Consider the following 14,106-nt stretch of genomic DNA (forward strand, 5'->3'; position numbering starts at 1 on the left):
TTTAACAATTTTGTTTGACGTCCTACAAAAAAGTTGTCTAATACTTTTTTGTAGGTACCCATGAGCTTTACTTCAGAAAAAAGTTTCATTGAAATATATTCGCTACTGTCGGAGTTATGGCTGTTTGAAAATTGGGCTAATTTTATGGGGTTTTTCTCACTTTAAGGTGTCATGGAACAACATTCCGAATAATTTTAGAATTTCTACACATTCTTCACTAAAATACGCGTAGTTTGCATTTTGAAACATTAAAATCCTCCAATCCGTTCAGAAGTTATAACGTTTTAAAGATACGCATGAAATGTTGGAGTAACATTTCTGGCTTGAAATTATATTTTCGGTAAGGAATTTTTTTCTCGAAAATGGTTAGGTTTTCGAGGATATGTCTATTGACCAAAAATGATTGTAATTGACCCCTGCAATCGAAAATAATTTTTTTATAACGATTTTTAAATTTTTAATTTTATTGATTTTGTCCACCTACTCGAATTTTTTTTTCGAAAGTGGTTAAGATTTCGAGGTTATGTCTGTTCACCAAAAATGATCGTAATTGACCCCCACAACTGAAAATCATTTTTACACAACAATTTGAAATTTTTAAATTTAATTTTTTAATAACTTTTTAACGAAGCCTCAATCCACAAATTGATATTCTTGATTTTCGTCTTATTTTGGTCTCTAGAATCTCCCATTAAAATTTTGCCCAGGGGTGGCCGAACACACTGTATATTGTTACCAGTAGTAATTCTGTTCTTTCAGTGATTATTCTTTTCTAACTGTAGGTAAAGTTTTAATTATTAATTTTCCTAGGGGACACAACATTTTATTTCTACTTATCGTTCTCGATTACAGAGTTACAGTTACTCTTTCATTTTTCACATTTTTTTTAAATGTTATTTATTAGACTACTGTGCTTACTTCTTTATTCTCTAAGTAGCTTTGTATATCCTTATAAACTCTTTCCCAATTTTATTTTTACCTAAATGTCTTTTTTATTACACTATGTTTATTTTTTCTATTTACGGAAGTAGTTTTTTTTTTGTTTATTGCTATTTTAATGGTAACAATAAATGATGCCCAATTGTAAAACCGATATAGATAAATAATATAAAAACTATATACAATAATAATATAACAATAAAACAATTATAATGCGCGATGTTTTTTCAAGCGGTCACCCATCTAGACTGCACGCGGCCATCGCCGCGCCGCTGCACGTCGATGATGGAACAATGATCGTAGTTTTCAACGTACCACAACCATTGACAAACTTTTGTTTTAATTTACTCAAGCACAAACCTTTAAATATCTCAACGTATGAAAAAATAAATACCACTTTCAAAAATAACATTCTTAAGAAACAAGTTTTTTCCCATTTATAGTGAATTACTATTATAGTGCACGGAAAAGAGTGGAAGTAACTCTGCGTTCTCTGTTCGCGTCGTTAGAGGTCGCGGGCTCGATTCCACGCAATGCATTATTTGTCCATTAAACGAACCAACGTCAAAATTATCATGTGTCGTACGTATTCGGAACCTCATGGCGTGTTGCTACGGCAATGCAATTCCCGACGAAAAGAGAGGGGAGAGTTTTGATTTCCCTGCGGCCCGACGGAACTCATTTATACTGGTTTCAGAGATTATCAAAGTCCGCGGACCCATTTAATTTATCCTACAAGGGAAGTTCGATCATTTAAATACGCATACTCCCGAACCGACAAAATGGACAACCGGCGTGTAACTTTCTGCTTGCACGGTATCTCCATTATGATATTTCGAAAATGAAACCATACTTTTGCAGAGATTAACGTCGATTATTACGAAACATCGAGCACCTTCGACCCTTTCACAGGATGTTTTCTCCATCCCTGACAATCAAGTTTTAATAAGAGTACTTTGATCTTTAGAATCGTTCCTTAAAATACATTACTGGTAAAACGTAGATTATAGTTGAAAAGTATAAGCTAATCGCGAAAACTAACACTCTGCCTAATCGCGCACCTACTCGGTTTATGTGTTTAAAGAGAAAGTGTCTACACAAGTTGGCTTTATGGACGTTCAATTACTAGGTCGTTTCCATCTTGTTCGCTGTGAAATAAGTCATCGTAGCAGAACATGAATTTAACCCGTTGCAGTGAAAGTGGCGATTACCGCGGATAAAGCACAGACGGGGTTTACAGGTGTTTAAAGTCTTTCGAAAGAAGGACTATCCTACGAAGGCTCGAAGGAGGATTTACCTTGATTTTGTAGCCTTTGTTCGTACGCATTATAAGATAATGGGCTATTCCGCTTGGTTGGAATTCGCGCGGCACTCGAAGCGAAAGGGCATAACATCCGGGTTTACTGGTGCTCTCCCTCACCATGAAGGCTCCTTCCGGCTCCTGGCTCAACACTTCCAACGTTATTTCCCTGGAATCATAAATGACCGTGACACCGTGAAAATGCAAATCCGTATAAATAAGCGGGAAAAATAACGACCGCAACGAAACGCCGATCATAATTCTGCGTAACGACGTCGTATATCGCCCAACTATAAAAAGTAGTTATTTTGTTCGCAAAAATCCGACGGCGAGACGCGCGAGTCTCGTTCACCTACGAAATTACTGAATTAATTATTCATCGATGACTGGAAGTCCCTTTGAAAAATTTTCTTTTCTCGTTTAATTATTTTTTTCACGTTTTAACCCCTGAAATTATCCACGTAACTTTGTTTTTAGACAAGGGGAAACTACCACAATTTGCCATAGAACTTATTTTTCTAGTTAAATATTCGAGATTCCTATTTATATTTGTTTTCCGTAGTGAAAATACATGGTTGTTAATATAAATTTTATTATACAACTATTACGGTATTCTTGTTAATTGTTTAAAATTTTCTTATCCTTTTCTTACAATTTCTCCGTTTTCTTTGAATGTTGATTCTCGGATGGAAATTATATGTTACGTTGCCCAGAATATAACTCGTGATCTTCCGTTTCGTTTCATCGTTATTTAGTTTCCGCGCGAAACACGAGAAAGGAAAGGAACAAATGCGAGGAAGTTGCACAACTTGGGATGAATTTTATACGGAGGGAACTGTATTTCTTTCCATATTCTTTTAAGAACGATGAGTTTTACGTAGTTGGGGAAAGAAATAATTAAAAACCTCGGTATTCCGGCCTGGAACCAGGGAGCTTTACGCAATTCAGCCTCCTCGCTGCGATTGTTCAAGCTGTCCGTTCTTTCAGGTAGGGGCGGTGGTGTTGGCGTCGATCCATGAGTACTTCCGTCAGCAGGTACCGAACTGCTCGAAGTACTAATTTGGGATCTTCTCTTCGACTTGAATTCCGTTTCAGTACCCGAATTTGGAGAATTGTGTCCTATCCTGTAGGTTCAACACAACTATTCTTAATAATCATAAACAAAATTCTTAGCTGGTTGGACGTTTCAAGTAACGATTAAAAAATGAGCGTTTAATACGAACGTCACACGTCAGTGTTTTCAGTGTGTAAAGACGTTCTCGACATTTATTTAGATTATAGCGTGAAACATAGAAACATTCGATAATTCAATATATTATTTTACAGCATTTTTAATTAAAGTAGTATTACACACCTTTCAAGTATTTTCGTTTTATTCAACTGTAAAGGTTGATTTGAACAATTCTGAAGAAAGTCTAATTAAAAAATTTTTTTGAATAATTACGAAAGAAGCTACTGTTTGTTTAAAATCTTTCTCGATAGATTGCTACTTGATTTTCACGCTACATTTGAACATTTTCTAAACATCTAGGTCTCCTAACTTTTACAGTTAGATCTTTTGGTTACCGGAACGACTGCTTTAACCAATGGGGCCTATTCAAATCGTTTGCAAATTTATTCACCCTGACTCTACAATTCGCGTAGCTACTGCATGCATAAATCGGAATTCAGTTGTCTGGTTAAAAATTACAACATGGTTGCTCTGGTGGGGACTGTTTGACCCCAGGAGTAATTTAGGTAAATTACAGTCGATGTTCTCTTCTTTGTTTAGTCAAAATGACTACGGATGAGACGATTGTGTGAACGATCCCCCTGACTTCCGACTGCACACGTTATACTGAATAATAGCTGCAGAGTAGCGATATCTCCATTACTTTTAATTATATATTTATTAAGGGACTATCTTTTCACATGAAATATATCTGTTTTTAGGTTTCACTGCTGTAAAAAATTCGATCAAGACTAGATTTTACAGCGTATACATGGTACAGTGATGATTAGACTGTGGATATTTATGCAAATTCATATTTAGGGGGTTGTTTCAACCCCTAAATATAATAAGTCGTATCTTTAAATCTTATATTTTTGTACATTAAGTTCATTCTGTAGTTTTCCCCCATAAATGCACAAACACCCGCAGTTTAGTAAAGATTCTTAAAATGAACATCACTCTTAGCTCATCTTTCGACATCAGCAGGCATTTATACACAACAATATCGTTTTTAAATGCCCCCTTCATAAAAACGTTCAACTTACGAGTCACGCGTTCATTTTACGAATCACACGTTCATTTTACGAATCATCACTGTAACAAGTACTCAACCGTAATCCCACACTTGCTCGACTCGAGGGTAACTTTGCCCCATTTTCTCAGCGTACTATAGAGTTGACGGAGGCAACCGATGATCAACGTTCGTTACCTGTTGTTCTCAATGTTGAAGTTTTTCGCGGTGATGGACGCGTTGATAGTGTTGTCCAGACTCTCTGAGGGGGGGATCTTGTTGTAGGTAGGCCTGGTGCCCTCCGAGTCGATGATCGCCTCGTTTATGTAACCCCCAGAATGCGGCCTATTCGAGGGGCTCGTCGGCGTACTACTACCACTGACGAGGGGGCAGCTGTCATCCTCACCGTTTAGTCCAAGAACGTCACGTCCACCTGTCAAACCCATCGCCAGCCGCTTTATCAGAGGCGGCTTGTCCGTTAGCCTCTTGTACGAGTTCAGTTCCGTCGGCGAGTTGCTCTCATCGCTGCTCGGTGTACTTTGCTGAGAGATACTCTTTGGTTCGTCCTCGTTCGTTATGGGGCCGAGAACGTTCGTGAAGTTGTGCGTCGGCCGTAGACCTGGGATCGAGTTCGGTGTCTGGTTCAATGCAAAGAAGACACTCGTTACATATCGCCATATAGCTTGCAAATGTCGAAGGGAGTTGGAATTCTTAGATACGTTGGTCAACACTCGTTTTTGGCAAGCAACTCGTCGATTTTAAGTAACATAACTCGTAAATATTGTTAGCAATTTGAATTTTATTGATGCACTGATATGAATATGCAGAGTCAAATAGATAACGATAGTTCATATAAACTTGTGTTCGATAATGCTTTAATGAATAGATAGCTTTTAAAGATATTTATGATTTATTTGTAAGAAATGTTCGATCGAGAATGTATTCAAAATGCATTTACTATTGCTTCCAATACAGATGGAATATTTGAAAGAGTTCGATGGATATGAAACATTTAAGCTAATATCTCTTCAATAAATACAATTTTGGACATAAGTTTAGTTTTAACCTTTTTCAGATATTCTGTATATTCTAATTAAAATCGCATTTTAATGTAATCGTAAACATGTGAATCTTGTGAATCGTTAAAGATTTGAAAAGCATATTTCACATAATGCAACAATGATTTATTTAGTACATTTTTGAAGTGTCATATTCGTTTAGTTTGTTGTCAACGTTTAACGAGAGATCCCAATGGAAGTAAAATTATTTCCACGCGCTCGAATAAAGCTTTTTAACCGGTTGCTCGCATTTTACCGAACACCGTTGTTTATTGAACTTCGTCACCTAATCAGAGCTTTTGATATCTGGATAACCGAATACTCGGTAAACCAAATAGTACTCGGATATAGCGGTAATACGATTACGGTTACCCGAACAAACGCACAGCATGGTCAACCAACAAAATACAGTCAGCCGGTTAATGCGGCAGATTATAATGAACGAATTACGATTATTTTCTATTTGCACCGTGTAATGCGTTTCGTTAGATAAATTTAAGATAGAAATTAGAAACAGTGCTTAAAATAAAATTTATTAGAAAATAAATAGTACAGAGAACATTAATTTGAATAAGTAAACATTTTAGCAGGAAATTAACAGCTTTATTAAACAGATTGTCAACAGATTTTTTGTTTTACAATATATTGGGATCATCACTGCATCACTTCATAATTATGCATGTACAGGTAGCAAACATGTTTAGATACGTGTTAATGCATCAGAAAATTGTTCATTTTAAACAATTATAAATTGACCACAATTTTGATAAAAAAGAAGATTCAGGATTCGTACAGCCACTCGATGCTTTCATTTATTTTCTTATATTAGTAAAGTGGTAACAATTATATGGGAAGATTCACCACATCCCATCTTGATTATTTTCATAGAAAGTCTGTTTAAACTTTTTCTTTGAAGAAAGTTTCTCTTCCACTGGTTGTATTTAACGAACACTGTTCATCCGAAGGAAGTACGTTATGCAACAGAGTTCTGGAAGCTTGTAATCTATCTAGAAAGTGCCTATAAAATTTCTCTTTTTACTGCACTGTTCCTCGCGTTAAAGAAGAAGTATTTAATGTTTAAATGCTGGAATTGAATAAAATATACTTCACTATTTATACGAAGACCTGCAAGCATCTACATAAAATAAGATATTTTCCAGATTCTTTCATTCGCTTCTTATATGAACAAGAATTTAATTTTTCAATGAAGTAGTTGAATAAAATACATTTTCCTATTTATAAGAAGATTTATGAATACATACAGGGAAATATTATTCGCTTCGTGTGAGTTATTTTACACGTTCGTTTATTAAAGAAAATAGTTGTATAAAATGTATTTTTACTAATACGAGAACGAACATCAATTTTGAGTATTATTTCACAAATGTAAATCCACTGCAAAATTAAATTATCCGTTTTAATAAAAAGCTACCCATAGTGTGTAGTGTTGGTAAAGAAATCTTTATGTAATTTATTTTTATTCCTTAATTGAATTCTGTGGATAATTCCCTGATTAAAGCGATGTTTCTACTGTGAGACTCTGAAGAACACTGGCTAGTTAATCAGAATTAAATGGACGTTGAAAGGTAATCAGTATATAATAATAATACGTCTTCAAACTTCTAAACACTTGAAAACTAGAATTGATAATATATTATATAAACATAAGTACATATTGGGTGCAAAGGCGAGGTACAGCTATATTATTAATCCAATCTTGACTACGATATATGTATGTGTTTTTATGAGAATTATTCCCTATTGAATTAATAATAATAAATATTACCAACGAAAAGCCGTACGAAGCAAAAATGTAAACGTCGTCGGGCAATCATAAAATCGTAAAATGTTTCGAATCCTTTACCACGAGTTTTCTGGACGGTCGGAGGAAAGTAAAGGGTGGAGATTCTCGTTCCTGCAACTTTTTCTGCCAGCCGAGTTGATCCTTCCGTTGACTCCGCCATATACGGTGTAAACGTGACTGACACCAACGAAAAAGATTTTTGATGCTTTCACGGTTTGGGTTCTTGCGGATGTCACTGTTTGAAGATTCCAAGCGTGAGCTCTGTTCTTTTGCAAAGGCATCCCGACGTTTTACTAACATTTCAGCTAGCTGGGGAGGTCAGATGCCGCGCGCTGGTGTGCGTCGCGTAGTTCTTGTCCGTTTAAGATACCAATGTTCGCGTTATGGATTATCGGTCGACGGTCACAGATCATTTAATCGATCAGTCGAGCAATTAAAAAAACTGGGAAGACTATGTTCCAGATGGGATTCAATTAATAGCCCGAGTCCCTGCCGACGTTCGTAGAATACTTATTAATTTCCAACGATCCCTAGCATTCGGTGAGAAAATATCTTTCGATTTTGATCTATCGATTGGGCGTGGCTAACAGAAATATTGGTAAATAACGTCACCTCCGTAAAATCCAAGAAATTATTGGGGATTATTGAGCGTTATAAATAGAGTACTACTTAGTTTTTTAATTTTTTAGCTAATCGATAAATAGATCTTAGGCTAAGTAAACAATTTTCATACACGAGAAAGATAATTTTAAAAATTAAAAAATAATGGATAGTAACACTTTTTAATTTTATTAAAAAATTAAAATTATTTTATTAAAAATACCACCTGTGCTTGATATTTACTATTAATCGAGTAGACTGATGATCGACAGACTCGTTGGTTTCTTTGATAACGAGCAGCCTAATAAAAAGAATTTTCTCTTCTCGTACTAAGAATCAGTACGAAGAAGAGCCACTCTGTATAGACAAGAACTACAGGATACACGTTGGTATTAATGCGCGTTATCCAGCTCTTTGATGAACCTAGATGACATGTTAGTAAAACGTCGGGATGTCTTTCATTAAGGATACAGCTCCTACCCGGAAGCCACAAAGACCATCATTTGTACTAACGAAAGAAATGGGGATGCATCAGGGATGCATGCCTTGTATCTTTCTTTTGAATTCCAAATGCGTTTTGTTAATGCTTTATCCGTAAACTCCGATCCCGTGGACCACCAGTACGGACGTACAAAACGTTCGAGCGTAAAGATAATATCGCAAAAAATGTAATGTTCCTGATTTTTCAAGTTCCGGCCAAGAGAAGTACTCTTTTTGCTAGAAGTTAAGGAGTTACGGGCGGCTAAGCTGTTATCGTACGATGCTGTGTGACATTACACGGAGGCAGCAGTCGAGTTTAAATTAGTTGCACTACTACGCAAGACTAATGTATGCAAACTTGCGACGCCGTGGACGCAAACTTGCAGCTAAGGAATCTTTGTATCAAGGAGGACCAGTTTGCGAGAAAAAGAACGATCCGAGTTCCGGATGAGATACCACTAGATGAACAAGAGACAGGTTTCAGCACCTGTTCGCGGTAGCCTTTACATTTTTCAACGTCGAAATTGTTGTAAACAGAACGTACCTTGAATTAAGCGACGAAAAGATTCACGAAGGAATTGTAAGAAAATGCAAATCTAAAGCAAGAACATACTGTTGGCTAATCCACGAAAAATATATTCAACGTGAGTTTTGATAGGAATATTGTTGGACCTTTAAAACGAAGACTTTTATTTTTAAATTGGACTGCGTTAAATTACCATTAAAAGATGACTGGATTATTTTTATTGCGTTGTCACGAGTGTATCTAATTTATTGTTTACGATCTTAAATATTGTTTTATCATTACGTTTCTTATAAATACGCTCTTGAGAATTCAAAGTTATTCCTTCGACACATAATTTGATGAAGATCAGTCATAGATCAACGAGAGCAATTTTAGAAGATTGTTACACGATTCGATGTATGCTAAGAATTTTCGAACGCGTTGAACGGTTAATGAGATATTGATTATTTATACCCGTCCACCGTAATTCTGAATGAATTTCGTGGGATCATGAATGTCGTTGCGCATGGCCGCGACGAGTGTACGCCATGGAGACTGTTTTATGTCAAATTAATAAGGTGAGACTACTTCGATGAATGAAGCGATCGACGACACGTCGGTCAACAAAACGTGTAATACAATAAATAACAAGATACATCAAGCTGAGTGCAAATACAGACGTTGGAATAGATTGAATTTGATGTCTAGTATGTTACTAATGATGGTACCAAACCTGTGAAATATTCATTAATGTGGAAATATCAATTTGGTATCGAAATAAGTTGTCATCTTTCTTTACTTTCTTATAGTATCGACATAATTTGAATACGAAGCATCATCGAGATCTCGACAAGATCACTATGTCGTCACATTATTTAACTTGTGAATAAGTCTACATAATCGTTCGGAAAATTTTAACTATTTGTGATGTAAAATATTAAAAAAAAAAAGAATCACAACGTTAGACGTAGCGTTCGCTTAAAAAAAATTCATGAAAACCATAGAATTTGACATTCATTTTATCTTGAATTCTCTGCAGGATCCTCTGTCTTTGACAAAAGTCTAAAATGTACTACAATTTTTATACAAGTCGAAATTAAATGCTTTATATCTGCGTGAACAATAATTGGTGAATTCCAAAGTAATTTTCAGGGTAGAATTTACAAATATTTACACAAAAATAAAGAGGTTATGAAAATTAAAATTCACGTAAATTCCTATTTACTCAGGTATCGAGTAATTCTTTTTCTTATTTATACTACTGAAATATATCGATGAACTTTGGTTGTTGAAAGATACCCCCTGTTTAATACCATTAGAAACTAGATTATAATTTTTTCAAACCCCGCCTAATTTTATTTATACCAAAGGGTAATTTCATTACCCATAACTAAATAAATAATTGACTGACCAAAGTCGATGGTATAAATTCGATATAATTTAAATCATTAGTGTATATCCGAGTGTTCGTATCTTGGGAGGTTTTGACTATAATGGCGCCAACGAACTGGCGAAACGACGACTCTGTTTAAGTCTGGCTCGAAAAGCGTGGCGAATAGTGGCGTGAAATAGCATCATATGTTTCTTGAAAAGCCATTGAGCGGAAATACGGGGGGAACAAAATGACGTAAGCTACCTTCACGCTGGCGAGTCGCAGCGTGGGCGAGCCGGCACTGCCGAGCTGTACGTTCATGTCCGCCGCAGACGAACCGCTTCCAGTTCTGGACGTGGGCGACGTTCGACTTTTTAGCCACGAATTCGACGACGAATTTCTGCAACCGCCTCCTACGCCGGCGATCGAATTGTCGCCAGGTAGCGATTTGTTCTGTAACAGACGAAAATCAAACCGTTAACTAGATTCGAAAATTGGGTGTTTTACCACAGACTAGGTATACGAGTACCCCTTACATCCAATGTAATTTTTCGGCCCATTTTTATGGGATTCTGAAGTCCCATCACCGTCTTCGTGTCACTTGCAAAAATATCAACAGATTACAAAAATGAACATAAGAAGCACACCTTATATTTTCGGTACAGAATTTTTTTTCTCGAAAGTGCGTAGGAATTCGAGGGTATGTCTATTCGTCAAAAATGATTGTAATTGACCCCCGCAACCGAAAATAATTTTTCCAGAACGATTTGACAATTTTTTTTTTCGTCGAAAAATTTCAGCACCTATCCCGTTGTCGATTTTTCTTAAAAATTTATTTTTGATTTTTAATAAATTTGTTTGACGGTCTACGAACATGTTATTTAATACTTTTTTGTAGGTATCTATGAGCTCTACTTCACAATTAAATTTCAATGAGATACATGCACTATTGTAGGAGTTATGGTCGTTTGAAAATAGCGAAAGTGCGTAGGATTTCGGTGTTATGAAATGATTGTAATTGACCTCCGCAAACAAAAATAATTTTCCTTCTCTATACGTGTAAATTTATGTTTGAGAGCGACTATACAAAATACATGTTTCATAAATGGAATTCCGATACCTACATTTACAATTCTTAATTATGGACAATTGGAACGTATACTTCCCATCGTTTTAAACGCATGTTAATAATAACTACTAACTAAAAGAACATAATACTGAAACATTCTATAGAAACGTATAGTATATCGCGTTTATACATATATTGTTTTCACGCGCACAGCATTCAGTAACGTTACGTGCAGTCATGCATACTAAAGCGGCACATTCTTCGAATCCCTCCTCGGTAGTCGCCGATAAAAGTTATGGTTTCCTATATTTTTCGAATGTATTCATCTAAGAAAATAGAAAATTGTTGCGTCCAAGTGATAGGTTTAAAGTTTAACGAGACAAATCTACCCCAAGAAAATTAAATTTCGACGATTGGTGCATTAATGGAGAGAAGTATAACAAAATTTCCTTGGATCACAAGATGCTGCCCCGATTTTAGAAAATATTGGAATAATAATTCTAATAACAAAAGCTACACCAACCATCGAATGCCTTGGCGCGCGAAAACAAGACGCGTGCCAAGAAGAAGAAGGGGTAGTGTGAACTTAGTCATTTGAACTTTAGCTGGCAAAAGTCCATGTGATAAAGCGTATATAGAAAATTATAATTCCACCGTCGTCAGGTATGGAAATTAATTTATTCGAATTACTACGGTACAAACATGTCCACCAATAAGCTTTACTACGAACTCCTTTTATCGTTTTCATATTCTTAATCCATTGCTAAATCAATTTCTAAATGTTCGTAAAAGAATATTTATAAAACCTAATTCCAAATATTTAACTAAAAAAATTAAGTTGATCGTTGGAAAGTGCACGTAGACGATCAAAATTTGACAAGTAGAAAGTCTTTGTAAAATCATCGATAACTAACGATTTCTCATCCACAGTAACCCAAAAATTGACATTCACCTGAACTCTATCCAATAAAATTTGAAACATTAATCAACTTTACGTTTACATCTATCATTTTATACAACTTTACGTTTTAATCGTTGCAACACTATGTATCTATTAATTATTTCCACGAAGATAGAACGAGTATTTCTAAGAATGCACGATCACGAAGGCGAAAATGGGACTTGCATCGAATGTTTAACACGCTTCAAAGGATCTGCGCGAGAGATCGCGTGGCGACCTCGAAGTTTACTTACCAATTTTGTCTCGAGTATAGTTTGAAAGCCTTTCATTTGACGAAACTTGGAAGCCGATGAATAGTTTATCGACAGAATCCTACAATTCCCAGGACAATTGCGTAGGTAGAACTAGCGGACATGCCCGCGATGAGCTGACCGTTTACTTGGAGACTCGACGGGGCCAAGAGACTCAGGTCGAATTTATAATTAACGCGGCTAGTAAATGGGACACATCTACTGGAGCCGGAGGCCCCTATGAAACCGCGTTAGACTACGTTTTCCCTTTTCCTAGCGTGTAGATATTTAGAAAAAAAACTTAACGCGTACAAATTCATTTTATTTCTTATGCACGGAAACCTATTCACGTTCCTTTGTCCTGTAGCATGCCTTTCTCAACAAGAACATCCTAAATGGAATATACTACGAATTAAGTAATGAAAAGATACATGAAAGAATTTTTTAACCACAAATGGTTGTTTAGAAGTCCAGGATAGGAGATACGGATTGTCGAGAAAATGTAAACACTTCTAAAAGAAGTAAATAATCAGCAGATAATAATAACAGTAATTGTCATTAGTTAATATTTATGCAATTTCACATTAAATTGGAAAATGACAACTGCATGGTCTGCTTATTTGTCAGTCTAAGGTCCTCCAGATTTCTTCGTTTGAGGACCTGTCAAGCAGACTTTAGAAAATGTTTCTTCGTTGTTGTGCATTACTAATAACAGTGGTAAAATAATTTTTTCAGACTTCTAAGAGAAAATTTATGTTACAAATATTAGTAGAATTTCACAGCGTTGAACGATCATCGAAATTCTAATGTTTCTGTTTCAATTTCTATCCTCTTCTTTTCGAGTTCTTTTAGATCAATCAGTGGCTATTAATCGTGTCGTTTGACACTCGTTGCGATTAAGATTGAGGAAAACGGAACTGTTAGCGTGGGAATTAGGACAAAAAACGTACCCACGAAGACCGTGTCTCCTGTTTGTCCTTGCGATAGGGTGGCGACGATTGCGGTGAGATCACATCGTGAAGGATCGGCTGGCGCTGAAGTTGCGCCACGTATGCCATACGAAATGCATTGCCGACAAGGGTGTTCAACTCCTCCGCCTGCAACAAGAAAAGAAGACAAAATATAATTTAATTACACGGAACAACATTACTGCGTTACGTTCTAAATCTGCTAACAGAACTCATCGATAAGGGTTCCGTAGCAGATCCTGTCAGAATAAATCCAGCACTTATTTTTGCAACATTTATTTACGTTCCAGACCCAGAATAATTTTGACGAATACATAAATTTCTTACATTTAATCGAAAAATATATTGCTTAAATTAATTTTGTATTTTGTACAATTTGTATTATGGTTTGATTCTTTAAAGAAAAAAATTACCATTTAAGTGGAATGTAAGAGGGGTGCATTATTTACGTGACAGTGAATCAACGGTTGACCTAAATGCAGCTGGTGCATTAATTAATATTGAACCAGAGAATTTCAATTAATTCGCTGTTCACCCTTTGCTCCGCGTTCTGATCTACATCAATTGACCTGGATCTCTAATCTGCGATTGATCAGGA

At 35.9% G+C, this 14,106-nt stretch overlaps 1 protein-coding gene across 1 annotated transcript in view; it reads right to left on the bottom strand.

Moving 5' to 3' along the window:
- The window catches only part of LOC122395962 (tensin-1-like), a 134,497-nt gene that overhangs the window by 2,611 nt on the left and 117,780 nt on the right, over window positions 1–14,106 (bottom strand). Inside the window, exons 3-7 of the mRNA XM_043394016.1 lie at window positions 13,491–13,637; window positions 10,545–10,733; window positions 4,660–5,099; window positions 3,145–3,363; window positions 2,237–2,408 (exon numbers count right to left, since the gene is read on the bottom strand). Of these exons, the coding sequence (XP_043249951.1) occupies window positions 2,237–2,408; window positions 3,145–3,363; window positions 4,660–5,099; window positions 10,545–10,733; window positions 13,491–13,637 (1,167 nt within the window). The remainder of the gene's footprint in view (window positions 1–2,236; window positions 2,409–3,144; window positions 3,364–4,659; window positions 5,100–10,544; window positions 10,734–13,490; window positions 13,638–14,106) is intronic.

Source organism: Colletes gigas, unplaced genomic scaffold (genome assembly GCF_013123115.1).
Source record: "Colletes gigas isolate AHSC1104 unplaced genomic scaffold, ASM1312311v1 Colletes_gigas_Sc00001, whole genome shotgun sequence".
Classification (NCBI taxonomy): domain Eukaryota; kingdom Metazoa; phylum Arthropoda; class Insecta; order Hymenoptera; family Colletidae; genus Colletes; species Colletes gigas.